Source organism: Callorhinus ursinus, unplaced genomic scaffold, assembly GCF_003265705.2.
Source record: "Callorhinus ursinus isolate GAN/ISIS: 27379988/994484 unplaced genomic scaffold, GSC_fseal_2.0 scaffold22, whole genome shotgun sequence".
NCBI classification, from domain to species: domain Eukaryota; kingdom Metazoa; phylum Chordata; class Mammalia; order Carnivora; family Otariidae; genus Callorhinus; species Callorhinus ursinus.
Window position 1 is genome coordinate 1,765,294 of NW_027397084.1, and position 16,677 is coordinate 1,781,970.

The 16,677-nt window shown below is 44.5% G+C and overlaps 1 protein-coding gene across 6 annotated transcripts in view; it reads left to right on the top strand.

Moving 5' to 3' along the window:
* BICRAL (BICRA like chromatin remodeling complex associated protein) overlaps positions 1 to 16,467 on the top strand; it is a 74,540-nt gene extending 58,073 nt beyond the window's left edge. For 4 of the 6 annotated variants that reach the window (XM_025890530.2, XM_025890529.2, XM_025890527.2 and 1 more), the window contains 7 exons: positions 1,195 to 1,300; positions 2,108 to 2,208; positions 3,958 to 4,019; positions 5,197 to 5,342; positions 6,642 to 6,736; positions 8,322 to 8,424; positions 12,531 to 16,467. In XM_025890530.2, the coding sequence (XP_025746315.1) occupies positions 1,195 to 1,300; positions 2,108 to 2,208; positions 3,958 to 4,019; positions 5,197 to 5,342; positions 6,642 to 6,736; positions 8,322 to 8,424; positions 12,531 to 13,318 (1,401 nt within the window). In that variant the 3' untranslated portion in view covers positions 13,319 to 16,467. The remainder of the gene's footprint in view (positions 1 to 1,194; positions 1,301 to 2,107; positions 2,209 to 3,957; positions 4,020 to 5,196; positions 5,343 to 6,641; positions 6,737 to 8,321; positions 8,425 to 12,530) is intronic. The other 2 variants (XM_025890532.2, XM_073904989.1) reach the window with 2 other exon arrangements.
* The last annotated feature ends 210 nt before the right edge of the window (positions 16,468 to 16,677 follow it).

Sequence of the window (16,677 nt, forward strand, 5' to 3'; positions counted from 1 at the left end):
AATGGATAATGGGGGTGCCTGGGCAGCTCAGTTGGTTAAGAGTTGGCCTCAGCTCAGGTCATGATCCCAGGGTCCTGGGATCGAGTCCCACATTGGGCTCCCTGCTCAGTGGGGAGTCTCCTTCTCTCTCTGTCAAATAAATAAATAAAATCTTTAAAAATAAGTAAAGATAAATGGATAACAGATTTTTTTAGAGCTAAAAGGAACTTGCCAGTCCTTAAACATCATCCAATTCATCTTCTTCATTTATAGAAAAGAAGCACACACCCATTAAAACATCAGATTAATTCCCTCCCCCCTCTCATGTGCTCTCTCTCTCTCTCTCTCTCTCATTCTCTCTGTCTCAAATAAATAAATAAATAAATAATCTTTTAAAAAATCAGATTAATTTATCTAATAGTGTTTTCCTCAGGCTAATATTCGGTTGAAATTACATTTACCAAGTACACGTGATGTTGATATGACGTGAACGAGAGACATACCGGCGGCAGGGTGACACACACAGCAAGCAGTGAGTGCTGACAGTAGGTTTGGGGTTGGCACTTGGGCCCTGACCAGGTGCTCAGAGTCCATGCAGACCCCATATAGGATCTGTTAGTCAGATTTATAATCCTTGTAGGCATGATGGAAAATTACTGGGGACAGAAACTATTAGGGATAGAAACTGAGTTTCTGGCTCAGCCTTTGCATCTGAGTACCACCAACACAGCAGTTCCGGGGCAAGAAAGCAGTCTGGTATCAACTCAGCATCCCTGTGAATGGCATCCAGAAAATTCAACATGCCCATAGATTCTTTTTTTTTTTTAAGATTTTATTTATTTATTTGACAGAGAGAGAGACACAGCAAGAGCAGGAACACAAGCAGGGGGAGTGGGAGAGGGAGAAGCAGGCTTCCCGCTGAGCAGAGAGCCCGATGCGGGGCTCGATCCCAGGACCCTGGGATCTTGACCTGAGCCAAAGGCAGGCGCTTAACGACTGAGCCACCCAGGCGCCCCATGCCCATAGATTCTTAAAGGGTGCTCTTTGCAATCCTCCCAGAGTGATAGGAGAGTAAAGTAAAATTCTTGTTTCGCTTTGTAGTCTAAACTGAAGTGATGCCAGGTAGGCATTAACAGGCTTGATTGGTGTTTTAGCTAATCTATGAAAACTTTTAGTCATGAAATTAACTTCTCATCTTGGCCATATTTTTCACAGGCTCAGAAAAAAAGTTTGAATCAGACTTCCCCCATTGCTGCTTCCAAGACCACAGATGGCCTGAGGCAGACGCAGATCCCTGGCCTCCTGAACACCCCACTGCCAGGTCAGGAGCCTTTGTTGTAAGCTCCCCTCTGCTGTCCCCTGTCTCCCCAAACCCATCCCTCATCCTGCTTGCAGCCTTTCCCATTCCACCTCATGCCCACTCTGACCTTGCCTCCTGTATCTTTTCTACCCAAATAACAGACCGTGTTGCATCTGTACCTTCCTTTTATGTACTACTAAGGAAAAAAAAAACACTTCTAATTAAATTATGACACACTAAAATATATGGAAAAAATGTGCTGCTTAGAAACAATAAAATCTAGTACCATATGGCACAGGTGACTTTGTAACTATCCTCATGTCCCTTTATTTATGTATATTTGGAATCCCCCCCCAAGACTAAAAATATTGTGGGCTATGTCTTCCATTTCTTCTAAAGCTTTGAATATCTGCACTGCTCAATAAATACTAGAAAAGACAAAAACAGGAACACTCCTAATCAGCCCCCTATTTGGGCCTCCATCCCTTAATTTATGAGTGTTTTGGGGTTTGGTAATACAGATTACTGGTTTGAGGCTTATTCCTCAGACCTTAGATAATTTGAAACTGTAGCATTGACAGCTTTTATTTACTACCATTTATTTATGTATTTGTTTCTATTTACTACCTAAATAGGCTTTGCTAACCCTGACCTCTGCCTTAGAGCTTTTGTAGATGAATGTACTTCCTGCTCTCCTCCCTCAGAGCAAGCATCCATGATAAAGAAATCCCTTTCAGAATGGTCAGTAATCCATATACATTGGACTCTACAGGTTATATAAGAGGCTTGCTTGACTGTTCCTGTTGTCTTATGTGTTCATTCTAATAGGGCAGGATTCTGGAAGCAAAGTTATGCCGGTGTCCTTAGGAACTGCACAACCACAGCAGGAAAAAGTAGTTGGATCATCTCCTGGCCGGCCAGCTGTGCAGGTAGAAGCCAGTTTGCATAGCTGCTTCTTAATGTTGAGCATAATTGAGAGAAAATGTAGTCATGTCATCTTCAGCTTGGTAGTTGCTGCCTGGCATCATCTGCCCCCAAAAGTGTGCTCACTGAAGACCTTCCCCTCAGCCAGGCCGTGTTATGTTCATGTTTGTGGGATTAATGTGTCTGTTCTATTTCTCACATTACAACACTGTCATTTCCTCATGAATTAATACTATACTGGCAGTCAATACATAGAAGGTACTCAAAAAAATGTAGTTTACTGTTGGTCACTCATTATCATAGCCAAAGTGGATCTGTTCCTCTTGTTTCTTTAAATTAATTTATTTGAGAAAGACAGCAAGAGAGCACGCACGTGTGAGTGGCAGGGAGGGGGAGAGGGTGGCAGAGGAAAAGAATCTCAAGCAGACTCCCCACTGAGCACCGAGCCCCACGTGGGGCTCGATCTCATGACCCTGAGATCATGACCTGAGCAGAAATCAAGAGTTGACTGCTTAGCTGACTGAGCCACCCAGGCACCCCTGGATCTGTTCATCCTAGTTATACTGAGAGGTTTCTTTTTTTTAAAGATTTTATCCATTGGGGCACCTGGGTGGCTCAGTTGGTTAAGCGTCTGCCTTCGGCTCAGGTCATAATCCCAGGGTCCTGGGATCGAGCCCTACATCGGGCTCCCTGCTTGGCGGGGAGTCTGCTTCTCCCTCTCCCTCTGACCCTCCCCCTGATTGTGCTCTCTCTCTCTGTCAAATCTTTATAATACATACATACCTAAAATCTTAAAAAAAAAAAAAAAAGATTTTATCTCTTCGAGAGAGAAAGTGAGTGTATGGGACGGGGGGGACGGGTAAAGGGACAAGCAGACTCCCCGCCTCCCCATTGAGCATGGAGCCCAACTTGGGGCTCCATCCCAGGACCCCGAGATCATGACCTGAGCCTAAGTCAGACACTCAACCCACTGAGCCACCCAGGTGCCTCTATACTGAGAGTTTTTTTATTTTTCTGCTGTAGCAACCAGGAATGTTATGAAATACCCAGTCCCTGTGGTCTTTTAACCCAACCACTGATCTGAAAAGGAAGGAAAAAAAATCTTGTTTTCAGCTTACGGAGCCCTTAGTTTCTTCTTCATCAAACACCAATTAATAGTTTGAAACTTGTTATAGTCTCTGCCTGCCTAGAATACCCAGTGAAGGATCTGGTTCAGTTCTCAGGTTCTGACTTAAGTCATGTTTGTGTCCTTAACATTGATATAAGAAGTGCTACTGTGGGCACCTGGCTGTCTCAGTCAGTAGAGCATGCGACTCTTGATCTCACGGTTGTGTGTTTAGAGGTTACTTAAAGGAAAAAAGGAAGAAAGAAAGAGATTCCCTACTAGATCATACACCTAGACTGTAACAGCAACTGAATTTTCAGATGTTCATGGAGTTAGTACCCACAAAATGTACTTCTCCAAAAATCTAATGATACATTTAGAGAGTTGGGGTTTCAGGCTTTAAATACAAGCTGAGTCCTTCCAAGAAACTGATAGCACAGCTTTCCATGATCTTGAACACAGTGTGACTTTGCTACATGGGTCTATGGCCTTGCTTGTTTTATTTTTTAGCAGGACACCTTCTACATTCTTAGACTATGCTCTTGATAAGGAGTTGAAAATATTCACAACATAGTGACCTTTATGTGTAACTGTATTCTGCATATTTTTTCTACAGAAGGGAGTAATAAGAGGTGTGTTTTGTCTTTAGGTGGATAGTCACTCAGGAGGACAAAAGCGACCTGCTGCAAAACAGCTAACTAAAGGAGCTTTGTGAGTGACCCCTGGAAATGACTCATTTTGAACATTTCTCTAGGTTCCTAACCTTCAATAACTATACAACAGAAGTCAGGTTATAATAATAATATATGTAATATTTTTTAAAATATGCTTTGAAAATAATTTCCTACAGTTTGCTTCTATTGGGACCCATAAATACAGTGACCCTTGAACAACATGGGTTTGAACTCTGCAGGTCTGCTTATATGCAGATGTTTTCTGATAAATACAGCGCAGCACTGTAAATGTATTTTCTCTTCCTTACGAGTTTCTTTTTTTTTTTTAATTATTTATTTATTTAATTGACAGAGAGAGAGACACACACACAGCGAGAGCAGGAACACAAGCAGTGGGAGCAGGAGAGGGGGAACCAGGCCTCCCGCCGAGCAGGGAGCCCGATGTGGGGCTCGATCCCAGGACCCCGGGATCATGACCTGTGCCGAAGGCAGACGCTCAACGACTGAGCCACCCAGGCGCCCCTTCCTTACGAGTTTCTTAATGACATTTTTCTTAGCTTCCTTTTTTGTAAGCATACAGTATATAATACATATACTATACAAAATATATATTAGTCAACCATGTAATCAATAAGGCTTCCAGTCAACAGGAGACTCTTGGTAAAGTTTTGGAAAAATCAAGTTACATACGGATATCTGACTGTGCGGGGAGTCCGTGCCCCCAACCCCCTCATGTTGTTGAAGGATCAACTGTGTACCAAATATAGTTTGAGTCTACTGTTTGCTCTTTTGTTCTCAGGGAGAATAGTTCTCTGTCTTTTTAGCATACCACATACCCTTTGATTGGCCAAAGGGTCTCTGAGGAGAAGCGTGGTTTGATAAACTCCTGTGTTTGGAACAGAAATATTAGCATAAGTTTAGTTGGCCAATGGTCAGGCATTGCCAAGATCTGTGTGAGCACCCCCACGTGAGGGGTTGGTGGCAACACCGTGGTTTTGAGGCCAGGGTCATAGTGTGAGTCCCCTGTGGAGACAGTTCGACCAAACTCTACTCCCACCATGGTGTACAAAGTATAAAACTGAAGAAAACACAGAACCACTGTCCTGTGAATAATAACGTTCCTGTAGATCTTATTTTCTTGGCATGCAAATAGCCATCATGATTAGATTTCCTACCATGGATCTCCACTGACACTGGCAATTTCTCTTTTAAAGCATTCTCCAGCAGTTACAGAGGGACCAAGCCCACGCTGTGACACCTGACAAAAGTCAGTTCCGATCACTGAGTGAGGCGGTGCAGAGGCTCCTCTCCTACCACGTGTGCCAGGGCTCCATGCCCACGGAGCAAGACCTGAAGAAAGGTAAACAGGCTGCCACCCCAGAGTGCCCCTGTCACACCACGCACCATCCTATGGATGCCCCACAGGAGAGCAAGAGCCCCGGGGCTCCCAGAGAGTAGGCGTGTTCGTGTTTTTCATCATAGACCTAACTTATTCCCAATTTACTCAATTTCCTGGTCCCTCTTTAGGGTTGTGACTTACTCTTCTCAATATTCGGTGAGGGGATACCCAAATGTCAGAGTATTTTATTGACCAATCCGGGGGCACTGAACCCAAAACATTGTTTGGACAGCTGGCTGCAGATGGATGGCCCTGAAGGCAGTACTCTACACAGTGATTTCTCGTGTGTGGGCAGAATGCGACCCCTTAGCTGCTACCAGCAGTTTTATGAATGAGATAGATACTTTAGCCCCCACAACCGTTCTTCGAGCTCCAAAGTGAGTCTAGGGCATTGCTGTATGTCAAGAAACTGGCAAAAATGCTAAGGATAAGGGCCCCTTTATGCCAGCTTGGAATTCTGCCCGTTCTGAGACCTGGCCCTGCTGCCCCTCCCAGCTGTGCCGCTTAGTTCTACCCTCCTCCCCCCCACCCCGTTCGCAAGCCTAGACTCCATCAGTTCCCCTCCGCTGCTTTCAGCCCTCCCACGGCTGCCCTTGGCCGTGCTGACCTGGCTTCAGTCTCTGATCTGAGTGCAGATCGGTCCCGGTCAGTCCCCTGGGAGCTTCCCTGGGCAGTCCAGGGAGTACGGTCCAGGTCCAGTATGACACAGGGATGTGAAGACTCGGAGTGACTAGAAAATGCAAAACCTTTGGAGACTGGCAGGCAAAGGACGGAGCCGCAGCACTGTGACCTGCAAGATGTCATGAACTAGTTTGTGTCCTTACATAAAACCGATCCGCCCAGCCCAGACTATGGGACTTTCTTGTTCAACTGTTTCCGTTTTTCATACCATTGGAAGGGAGTGGAGGTTTGACCATCTAGACCAACAGATCCTTCTCTATTCATTGATATTTATTGCATGTCTGTGCTATATGGTTTTCTTTTATTGGTGATGTTAAAAGTATTCTGGTTTTGGCCTCCTAATTAAAGTTAAAATAAGCTAGTATTGGGATGAGTTGCCCAGTCACCTAACAGTGGACGGTGAGGGGAAGTGCAGAAACACGTTTAAACAAGGAAAGCTAACCTAAGAAGAGAAGATTGTCACAGGCAAGACATGTTTGAGTAATGGAAGAGTAATGCATTTCGGTCCTGAGAAAGAAAAGACCTAGTGAGTGATTTACACTCTCTTACCATTTTCTCTCTCTCTCTCTTTTTTTAAAGTCGACAGTGAATTTGAAACAGTTGCCACTCAGCTCCTAAAAAGGACCCAAGCTATGCTTAACAAATACAGATGCCTGCTTCTAGAAGATGCCATGGTAAAATTCATGCTACTAAGCATATTTGTTTTTTAAAACCCCACAGGTCACAGCTAGTAATTCAGAGAGAAAAAAACTTCAGGGAATTACATTCTCCCAACATAATTTCAAAGGCCCAGATACTGAAGATTGTAGAAAACCTTCCACCTGACTGGTACTCCTGACACTTGGCATTCGCTGCACTTGACATGTTCGCTCACACCTAATGCATGCTATGGTTCTCCTGGTTCCAAGTGAGGAAACCAGGGCTTTGGTTAAGTAATTTGCCTAACATCCTACATCAGTTTGGAGAGCAATTAGCAGAGCTAGGGGACAGACCAGGACCATCTGAGACCCCAGCCCCCATGCATACTCTGATGCTGTCAGCTACCTCTCACCAGCCCAGAAGTGTGGGGAAAACTGTTCAGAGTAACATCTGAAAAGACCAGGTGATGACAAGTGTTAAAATTAGCTTTATCTTGTTTTAAACTGAGTGATCATTAACGTGCCATGAAGTTCATGCATGATTTAAAAATGTACAACTTGATGGTTTTTAGTATGTTCATAAGGTTGTGCAACCATCAACCACTGTCTAATTCCAGAACGTTTTCATCATTCCAAATAGAAACTAAACTTAGTTTTAAAGCTCCGGTTAATTAGAGACAGAAGATAATTCAGGAAATGATAGAAAGACCAAGCCTATTCTGAGATTTTAGAAGCAATTCTGAAATCATACAGGCTTTCACTTATAAATTGGCCTCTTACAAGCAGTTTCCAATTTAAGATCAACTTTGAAATGTACCTTGGGAGCTTAGTTGAATTACATTATATACATATACAATACAGTATAAAATATGTGTGTGTGTTAAATATATATATTTACTTATTTATATTTACTTAAAATTATGCTTCCAAAATTTGGAATGTTGTTCTTACATTGACAACCATTTCAGGAAAAAAATGCTGAGATATCAAAAAGACTTAACTCTTACCATTTTTGAGGAAAGGACCACTTATTTCCTCAAGTTATCTTATATCTGCTATGAATTTTCATGTTAAATAGGACTCACAATATAATTTAAGCTTCAATTCTGTAGAGCAAAAAATAATTTTAAGGAAAGCCTTACTAAAAAACACATTGAAAGTATAGTAGAATATGAAGAAACATGTCATCCTAATGAAAAGATTTCTAACGTATTGTTAGGCAGAAGGGGGAAATAAGACTGAACAGTGTGTACAGTTGCTACCATTTGCGTGCAGAAATAAACCAAGATGAATGTCAATGCATGTGTGTGCATAAAATCACTCTGTAAGAGTCTGTTAAACTGCTAGGTGCAGGTGCCTGCAGAGACAGGCCGGGGAAGCAAAGAAGGCAGGCTTAGTTTTCACATGCTCTCTAGAAGTCAGTGTAAATCACCTTTTCCCCAAAAATACAATTTTAAAAAATGCATCCCTACGTGACAAGGATAAATGGGACTAAATGGGATGCTACTAGAACCTAGACACCAAATTTTCAGGTCTGGGTGCTTCGTTTGTTTCAAAGATGCAGTGGGATGTTTGCACTTTGTTAAAAGGCATTTGAAATGACCAGACTCTTCGTTTTCAGCGGATCAACCCCTCTGCTGAGATGGTGATGATTGACAGGATGTTCAACCAGGAGGAAAGAGCTTCTCTGTCCCGAGACAAGCGTCTGGCACTTGTAGATCCTGGTAAGAAACGTCAGAGGAAAAGTAGAGGAGAGGTGCTGCCAGGGTTCCAGGCCGTGGGCCTGTGGGGAGTCTCTCTGAACCACCGCTGGGTATGAAACCTGAAGGTACAGAATGCATTCTGGGGAGAAAAAACCCAGAGCGAGAACAGTGCATGAATACTGTGAGAAGGTCCATAGTCTAGAAAATCCAAGCTGGAATTCCACATTCGTTATGTGATTGTGTTTCCCCGTTATAAACATTCTTTCTGTATTTCTTGAGAACTAAATTATTTTTTTTAAGATTTTATCTATTTATTTGATAGAGAGACAGCGGGAGAGGGTACACAAGCAGGGGGAGTGGAAGTGGGAGAAGCAGGCTTCCCACTGAGCAGGGAGCCTGATGCAGAGCTCAATCCCAGGACCCTATGATCATGACCTGAGCCGAAGGCAGCCGCTTAATGACTGAGCCAGCCAGGCGCCCCTAGAGAACTAAATTAAGTCAGAAGCCTTCCCGGAAGCATTTAAGCCTCAGCAAATTATCGAGTTGTCTTACCATATGCAAGGCATCCTTAGGGGCCCTGCCCGCAAGCTCATAAATTAAGATGCTTCATTAAGTACCTTTCTTTCACCCGGCAGTTTCCCACCGACTGCGCAGGAAGAAATTTTCCTCCGGCCAATGTTTTTCTAGCTGGACAAATTAAATTTACATGAAACATATGAATAGGAGAGAAAAAAAGTTTTATTACATGTGTACAGAGGCCCAGTAATGAAACTGAAACCCAAAGAATGACCAAGGCAGGCAGTTTTTACACTTTTTAGACAAAGAGACAATAAATCTATGAGAAATTGACAGGATAAGGAAGACTTAACTCTGGGAGCTTCAGTTAGTAAGGAATTCTAAACAGAATTTGGGCTGGAGTAGTAAATTAGTGAAAGTAATAAGGACTGTTTCTACACCTCTGGGCCCTGAATTCTCTATTTCTGGTGATAAGGATGTCTCTCTCTCCTGGTACAGGGAGGGCACTTTTCACGTGGGAGATTTATTTCCTGCTCTCAGGGGGACAGAGGAGGGTCTAAGTGTCCTTCTTGCAATGGCTGGGTTTTTGTTTGTTTTTGTGCTGTTGGTTTGTTTGTTTTTTTTTTGAGAGAGAGAGAGAGAGAGAGCGCGCGCGTGCGCACGTGGCTGGGGAGGGGCAGTAGGCAGAGGAGAAAGAATCCTAAGCAGGCTCCATGCTCAGTGTGCCCCAACATATTCTGCCTTTTAAAAATGAATCCTCAGGGTACCTGGGTGGCTCAGTTGGTTGAGCATCTGCCTTCGGCTTGGGTTGTGACCTCGTGGTCCTGGGATCGAGTCCTGAATCAGGCTTCCTGCTCAGTGGGGAGTCTGCTTCTCTCTCTCACTCTCCCTCTGTGTGCTCTTCCTCTCTCTTTCTCTCTCAAATAAATAAATAAAATTTTTAAAAATAAATTAAAATTAAAAAATAAAAATAAAATAAAACTGAATCCTCCTGGGGCGCCTGGGTGGCTCAGACTGAACCCCGTGTAGGGCTCCCCACTCAGCGGGGAGTCTGCTTCTCCCTCTCCTCCCAATGCCCCTCCCGCCGCTTATGCTCTCTCTCAAATAAATAAAAGATTTTAAAAATAAAAATAGAGACGCCTGGGTGGCTCAGTCAGTTAAACATCTGCTTTTGGCTCAGGTCATGATCCTGGGGTCCTGGGATCGAGCCCCTGCATGGGGCTCCCTGCTCAGTGGGGAGTCTGCTTCTCCCTCTGACCCCCCCCCCCCGCTTGTGCTTTCTCTCTCTCTCTCTCCCTCTCTCTCTCAAATAAATAAATAAATATCTTTAAAAAAAAATCCTCCCTGGGATGCCTGAGTGCTCAGTCCGTTGAGCATCTGCCTTCAGCTAGGGTCATGATCCCAGGGTCCTGGGATGGAGCCCCCACATAGGGCTCCTTGCTCAGCGGGGAGCCTGCTTTTCCCTCTGCCTGCCATTCCCCCTGCTTGTGCTCTTTCTCTCTAACAAATAAATAACTAAAAAAACTTTAAAAAAAAATCCTCCTTACTTTTTTCTGGCCTCTAAATTTTTTTTAAATCTAATAACATTATAACAATTCGTGGAGTATAAATTTTACCATACTTGCACCATCCTATAAACGAAAAGTTTTTATTTCTCCCAGTTTTTGTCCAGTTCTGGTTCCCATTTGCATACATCATTTATGTATACTTAAAATCATATCTACATATGATTTTGTTCTAATTTTCTTCCATTTAACACATCTGAAGTTCTTAACATTTTCTAGAGTCTTCAAAATAATATTTAATCAATTTTTAATACATTAATTTGAGAATTTAGCTAAACCATTCCCCTAGGGATGTCTGGGTGGCTCAGTCGGTTAAGCGTCTGCCTTCGGCTCAGGTCATGATCCCAGGGTGCTGGGATCGAGTCCTGCGTCGGGCTCCTTGCTCAGCGGGGAGGTTGCTTCTCCCTCTGCCTGCTCATGCTCTCTCTCCCTCTCCCTCTCTCTGACAAATAAATAAATAAATAAATCTTTAATAAAAAAAAAATAAAGGGGCTCCTGGGTGGCTCAGTCGTTGAGCATCTGCCTTCGGCTCAGGTCATGGTCCCAGGGTCCTGGGATCGAGCCCCACATCGGGCTCCCTGCTCGGCAGGAAGCCTGCTTCTCCCTCTCCCGCTCCCCCTGCTTGTGTTCCCTCTTTCACTGTGTCTCTCTCTGTCAAATGGATAAATAAAATCTTTAAAAAAATTTTTTTTAATTAAAAAAAAAAAAAAAAAAAAACCATCCCCCTACTGTTAGACTGTTATTTTCCAGTGGCTTTATTTCCATTCCCCTAACTTCTTTTCTGACTCTTAAATATCAAGATTCTGCCTTATGTTTAGTGTGGCTCATGAAATCCCTCAAAAGAATAAATGATCCTTACACTCGGTCTAAAGGGAGAGTCTGAAAGAAATGCTGTGTAGCTAGGAGAATCCGCAACTCTTTCCAGAAAGGAAGAGAATGATGTAGGATATATTTCTGTCCCTTTTTCCTAGAACCTGCAATCTTCTATTGCCTTATGACGAATTGGGCGTTATGGATAAAGGCTCATACACTGTCCCAGCCCCCAGCCGAGGACACGGATGTGCCTCAGCCCCGTATCTGGTGCCCGCACAGCCGGTGTTGGGGGGGGGGTGGAGTCTTCTTTTTAGATGTGAAGGCTGTGTCCCCTACATCTCACATTTTGTGATTTGGTGAAGGAATTGACATTTTGGTTTTACAGATGTCATCGAAGCCCTGTTTCACCTTTTCTGCCCTTCTGTGACAGCAGGCTGCCTCTGTGCCCTCCACCTCCCACATCCCCCTAACATTTCTCTTGCCACCCTGGGCTCCTCAAGCCTGGCACAGTGCAGGGCTCACTCACAGACCCGGTTACTGCACACGCCATTGTCCTTCCAAGAGATATCATTTGACCATTTGTTTTGTGCTCCTGGCAGAGTGCAGCTTTATAACGCCTGGTCCCCTCACACGTGTCTACCAGGACTGAAGTGCCATCACCCAAAGACAAGCAGTTGTGTCCACTCCCCACCCCTGCCCTAAAGCCTCATTCCCGGGCCCTCTGCTCCAAGGGAGAAACCAGGCTGATACCAGCATCAAATTTCTGTTTTCAGACTGTTTCAAAGCAGCCATTAATAAAAAACGAGCTAAAGATAACGCTAAGAGGGACGCCTAGCTGGCTCAGTCGGTAGAGCATGCGACTCTTGATGTCAGGGTTGTGGGTTCAAGCCCCAAGTGTAGCCAATACTTAAATAAATAAGTAAATAAATTTAAAAAAAACACTAAGAGATCAAGACAAAGCGGAGCTTTTGGCCCATCTGGTTTTCCCATGTGTCACCAAGCAGCTACCTTGTCAAAGAGGTTAAGCTTCTTGTCTGGAAGCCCTGGCTACCGTTATAGGAAGCCCCCTCAAGCGTTGTGCACCCCCCTCCCCCCCACCGCGCGTTCCTGGCCATGAAAGACTGGCTCGCTGGGCTGGGCTTGAACCCGACCCGCTGGGGTGTCTGTTGTAGAGTTCTCCCCCCACCCCCCACCCCCGCGTTCACTCAGTGTTCTTTTTGTTCCCATTTCCAGAGGGTTTTCAGGCTGATTTCTGTTGTTCTTTCAAACTTGATAAAGCTGCTCACGAGACGCAGTTTGGCCGGAGTGACCAGCACGGCAGTAAAGCAACCAGCTCTTTCCACCTGACGGCCAAGGCCCAGAGCCGAGACCGAGCCAGACCAGGCATGGCAGAACCCACGAATCATGACCAGTTTCATCTAGTGCCTAATCACCTCGTGGTCTCCGCAGAAGGAAACATTTCTAAAAAAACTGAATGCCTCGGCAGGGCGCTAAAGTTCGACAAGGCGGGTTTAGCTCAGTACCGGAGTGCGTCCGAAGAGAAAAGCAGCAGGCGGGAGTCGGTGAAGGCCAGCGAGTGCCCTCCCGGCCCCGAAGGGCCCCGAAAATCCTCATCCCGACTGGACCATGGTACTGACAGCAAACTCTCCAGTATCCTAGGGGATTCTCATTTGGAGATGACGTGTAACAATTCCTTCCAGGACAAAACTCTGAGGAATTCTCCAAAGAATGAAGTTTTACACACAGACATCATGAAAGGGTCGGGCGAACCCCAGCCAGATCTCCAGCTCACCAAGAGTTTAGAAACAACGTTTAAGAACATCTTGGAACTCAAAAAGGCCGGGCGGCAGCCCCAGAGTGACCCCACGGTTAGCGGCTCTGTCGAGTTGGATTTCCCCAACTTTTCTCCAATGGCTTCGCAGGAAAACTGCCTGGAAAAGTTCATCCCGGACCACAGTGAAGGCATTGTAGAAACGGACTCCATTTTAGAAGCAGCTGTAAATAGTATCTTAGAGTGTTAATAGCCTCAGCCCTTCCCCGCCCCGTCCCGAGACCCCGCCCCGTCCCGAGACCCCGCCCCGAGGCCCCGCCCCGGACAAGTTACATTCTTTCCTGGCAAAAGCAAACGGAAGTGGTCTCCTGTCTCCAGCCAGCTTGATCTTTCATCACAGGTTGTCCTTTCTGATCTCGATCTCATTCTTTGTTTCAGAGCAATACTCGTCGTGGTTACAGGGAGATCCCTTCGCGAAACGAATCTTTGTTAGAAAGCAGTCTGATAGGCCCGACACATTTCAAGTGTTACGAAAGTGCTTATAGTCATTTCTGTGTTTGTTTACTTGTTTTAATTTTTCAAAACAAAACACCGCTGAGATCACAGTACACTTGGCCCTGGGTAAAATTCTGACAATCATAAGTCATTTGAAAGGAAAAGACTTATTAAAGAAAATCAAACAGGACCGATAGAAGCTACTTTTTAAAGAATAGCCCACCGCATCTCCCAGTTTTGCCGTTTGGGGTCTGTTGTCCTTGTTGTTGGGAGGGCAGACCGCCGGGTCATGCCCCCTCAGGCCATCTCTGAGCTCCTCTGCCAGGGTTGCCGCAAGGACGACTCCCCCCCCCCCCCCCCGCCCCGAAGCTGCCAGTAGCGCACAAGCAGGGCATTTGCAGGGTTTCCTTGCTCATCGTTCAAGTGCTTTTCTGACGCTCCCAGAGCAAAGCCTCACGCTTTTCAGCCGATGCGCGTTGAATTTCATCTAGGGAATGCTCTCTCTGTTCTTAGTTGCAACAGCATGACTTGAGATCATTTCATCAGGCTAAATAAAGGAAAACGGAAACCAGTTAAGTGGCACAGTGTACAGGGGAGGCCGGGATAGAGCCTTGAGGAATATAATATGTATATATGTAAAAGCATATATATATGTGAACTATTGAGAAAAAAAAAACAAGCATTTTCGCATTTTCTAATTGGATATAGTCAACATAATGCTATATGTTTTTGTTTGTTGCTGGGTTTCTTTTCATTTAACCTCTCTGGCCCCTCTCCCACAAATAGCCAAGCGTCTAAAGCACTTTCGTTTGAAAACTGTGTTGTAATTTTTCAGTTTAAACTTTAAGGGGACTTTGGCCTTGTTTATGCTTCTTGTCTGAGAACAGTAGTCACCCCACCACCCCCACCCCCACCCCCACCCCCGGCAGCAATCATTACCAAAACACGGACAAACCAAAGTAACCAGCCAGCCCCCCCACTGAAAGAAAAGATCTAAGACACGGGAGTCCCACTTGAGAGTCAAAGGACATGCCCTGTCATGGTCTGTGTGTGGCCCGTGTTCATATTAGTGAACATGACTTACTGCTTTATTTATTTATATTTCTTTTCAGGGAACTTTCCCCATTTTCCTTCCTTGTGTTCCTACCCCAGGTCATCCCACCTCTGCTGTTCCCTTCATCCTCAGTGTCATTGTAACCAGCCGGTCTCTCCCATCATCGGGAAGGCCACGTAACGGTATTTCATACGTGCCCTCCCCCACGTGTGTGTGTGTACCTGAGCTGTTCAGATCCAGAGGTCACTCTGGTGACAGTGTGGACACACCCACTCTTCCTCCCACTTCCTGCGCGCACTCTCTCATTTCTTCGGTTGATCTCTCTGGGCTTTAGAGGTGCACCCACTGGTCTCCACTCTCACACGGTGCCAGCATCTGTTTCTGGCTGTTTCCAGAACGGGGATGACCCCCATTGTCATCATGTTGGGCGCTGCTTCTCCAGATTGGCCCGCGATGGAAAGGAAGGCTTCTGATTATTGGAAAACACGACAACAGAAGACCCAGACTCTCCCTGTCCCGCTCTGTCCCTGCACTGTCCTTGAAGGAACCCCCTCAGACAGCCAGTTTTCTTAAAAGCAAAGTACCTTCTTCCTACCCTCACCCCCACCCTGGCCAATAGAACTTGGAAAATCTGGGCCATTTTAGGGTTCCCATTTTTTCCTTATTTGTGCCAATGTCCAAGTTGCAGATTTCCCCTTTTTCCTGTATTGTAACATATTAGAAGGATAAGTTGGTATTGCCAGTTGGAACTTTCTGTTTGGGCAGCCCTGGGGTAACACCCTGCCCTGAACCCCATGATTTCATAGGCTCTTCTTCTCTTAGGACTCATGCTCCCCTCATTCCTAGCAAGACTTAAAGATGGTCCCTCTTAATCAAATTCTTCTCATTGTGGAACTCTCTACCTGGAAACCTTCACGTAGGCTACTAATTAATTACGCCAATCAGTGGAATTCTTAAGAGAAAAGATAAACTTCATGTACATTGGTCACCTCCCTTCCTTCCCTATCCTGCCCTGCTACCCCAGCCCCCACTTTTCTAAATTCCATCTCAAAGGGTTTTTCAAGCCCTAACACTTGTCTAGCAAACAGCCTAATTCACCAAAATGAAACTTGTAAATTTTTGTGTCCTTGTATGTAAGTTTACTTTCTATGGAGGAAAGATTCTAGATAATGACAAATGAAGATTACGAAAATGTATTTTACTCCTGTGATTAGATTATGCGCACATGGGTCCTAACTCACACGTCGAGCCCCCTCTGGCGAAGGGTAAGAGAGCTCCACCTTGGACGGCCAACTTTCAGTTGTTTAGGTTCGTTAGTCAAGGTTAAGTTTTAGAACTACTTGTACTCAGTAACAAAAATCATTTTCTTTCTTTCTTTCTTTTTTTCCTGTTGTGGAAAAGTGTGCATTTGTTATTAAGCATTTGATTTTCTGTGTCCTTAAATACTGCCTAAAGATAAAGCAAATTTTAAACTGGCAATTACGAAAAAGAACTATTTTAGCTCTGAAGAATTTAGTAGATTTTGTTAGATTAGGGAGGCCTTACAGACTGACTTGACTTATAGAGGACGCGTCACTCACTGTCAGTGTGGTGTGGGCTTTATTTGCTTAAATACCTTCATTTGTATAGTATGTCTCACTTGAAATTGCTTTGTATACATTTTGTAAAAATATTTATAAAATGTTTTGTAAAAAAAAGTATAACAAATTGCAGTTTATTTTGTTATGTTGGATAAATACTGTTAAAAGAAACCAGTCAGTAACTATATTGTTAATCCATGGTTAGGAAATGTTTAGTTGGAGATTACGAAATGAAACAACCATTGCAATACAGCCAAAGATTTGGGAAAATGTGCAACTGTGATTGTCTTGATTTTGCAAATAGGAATGGCTCTTTCTCCAGAAGAAAAGTGTAAGTAAGTGTTCAGTGGGAGTTCAACTGAAATAGATTTACCATTCCCAAACAGGAGCCTAAACTAGTGAGGGGATAGGACTGCAATTGATTGGCCTTTCCAAACGGTTTCCAACTCAGCAGGGTTGGTCAGTGAGAAAGTTTAGTCA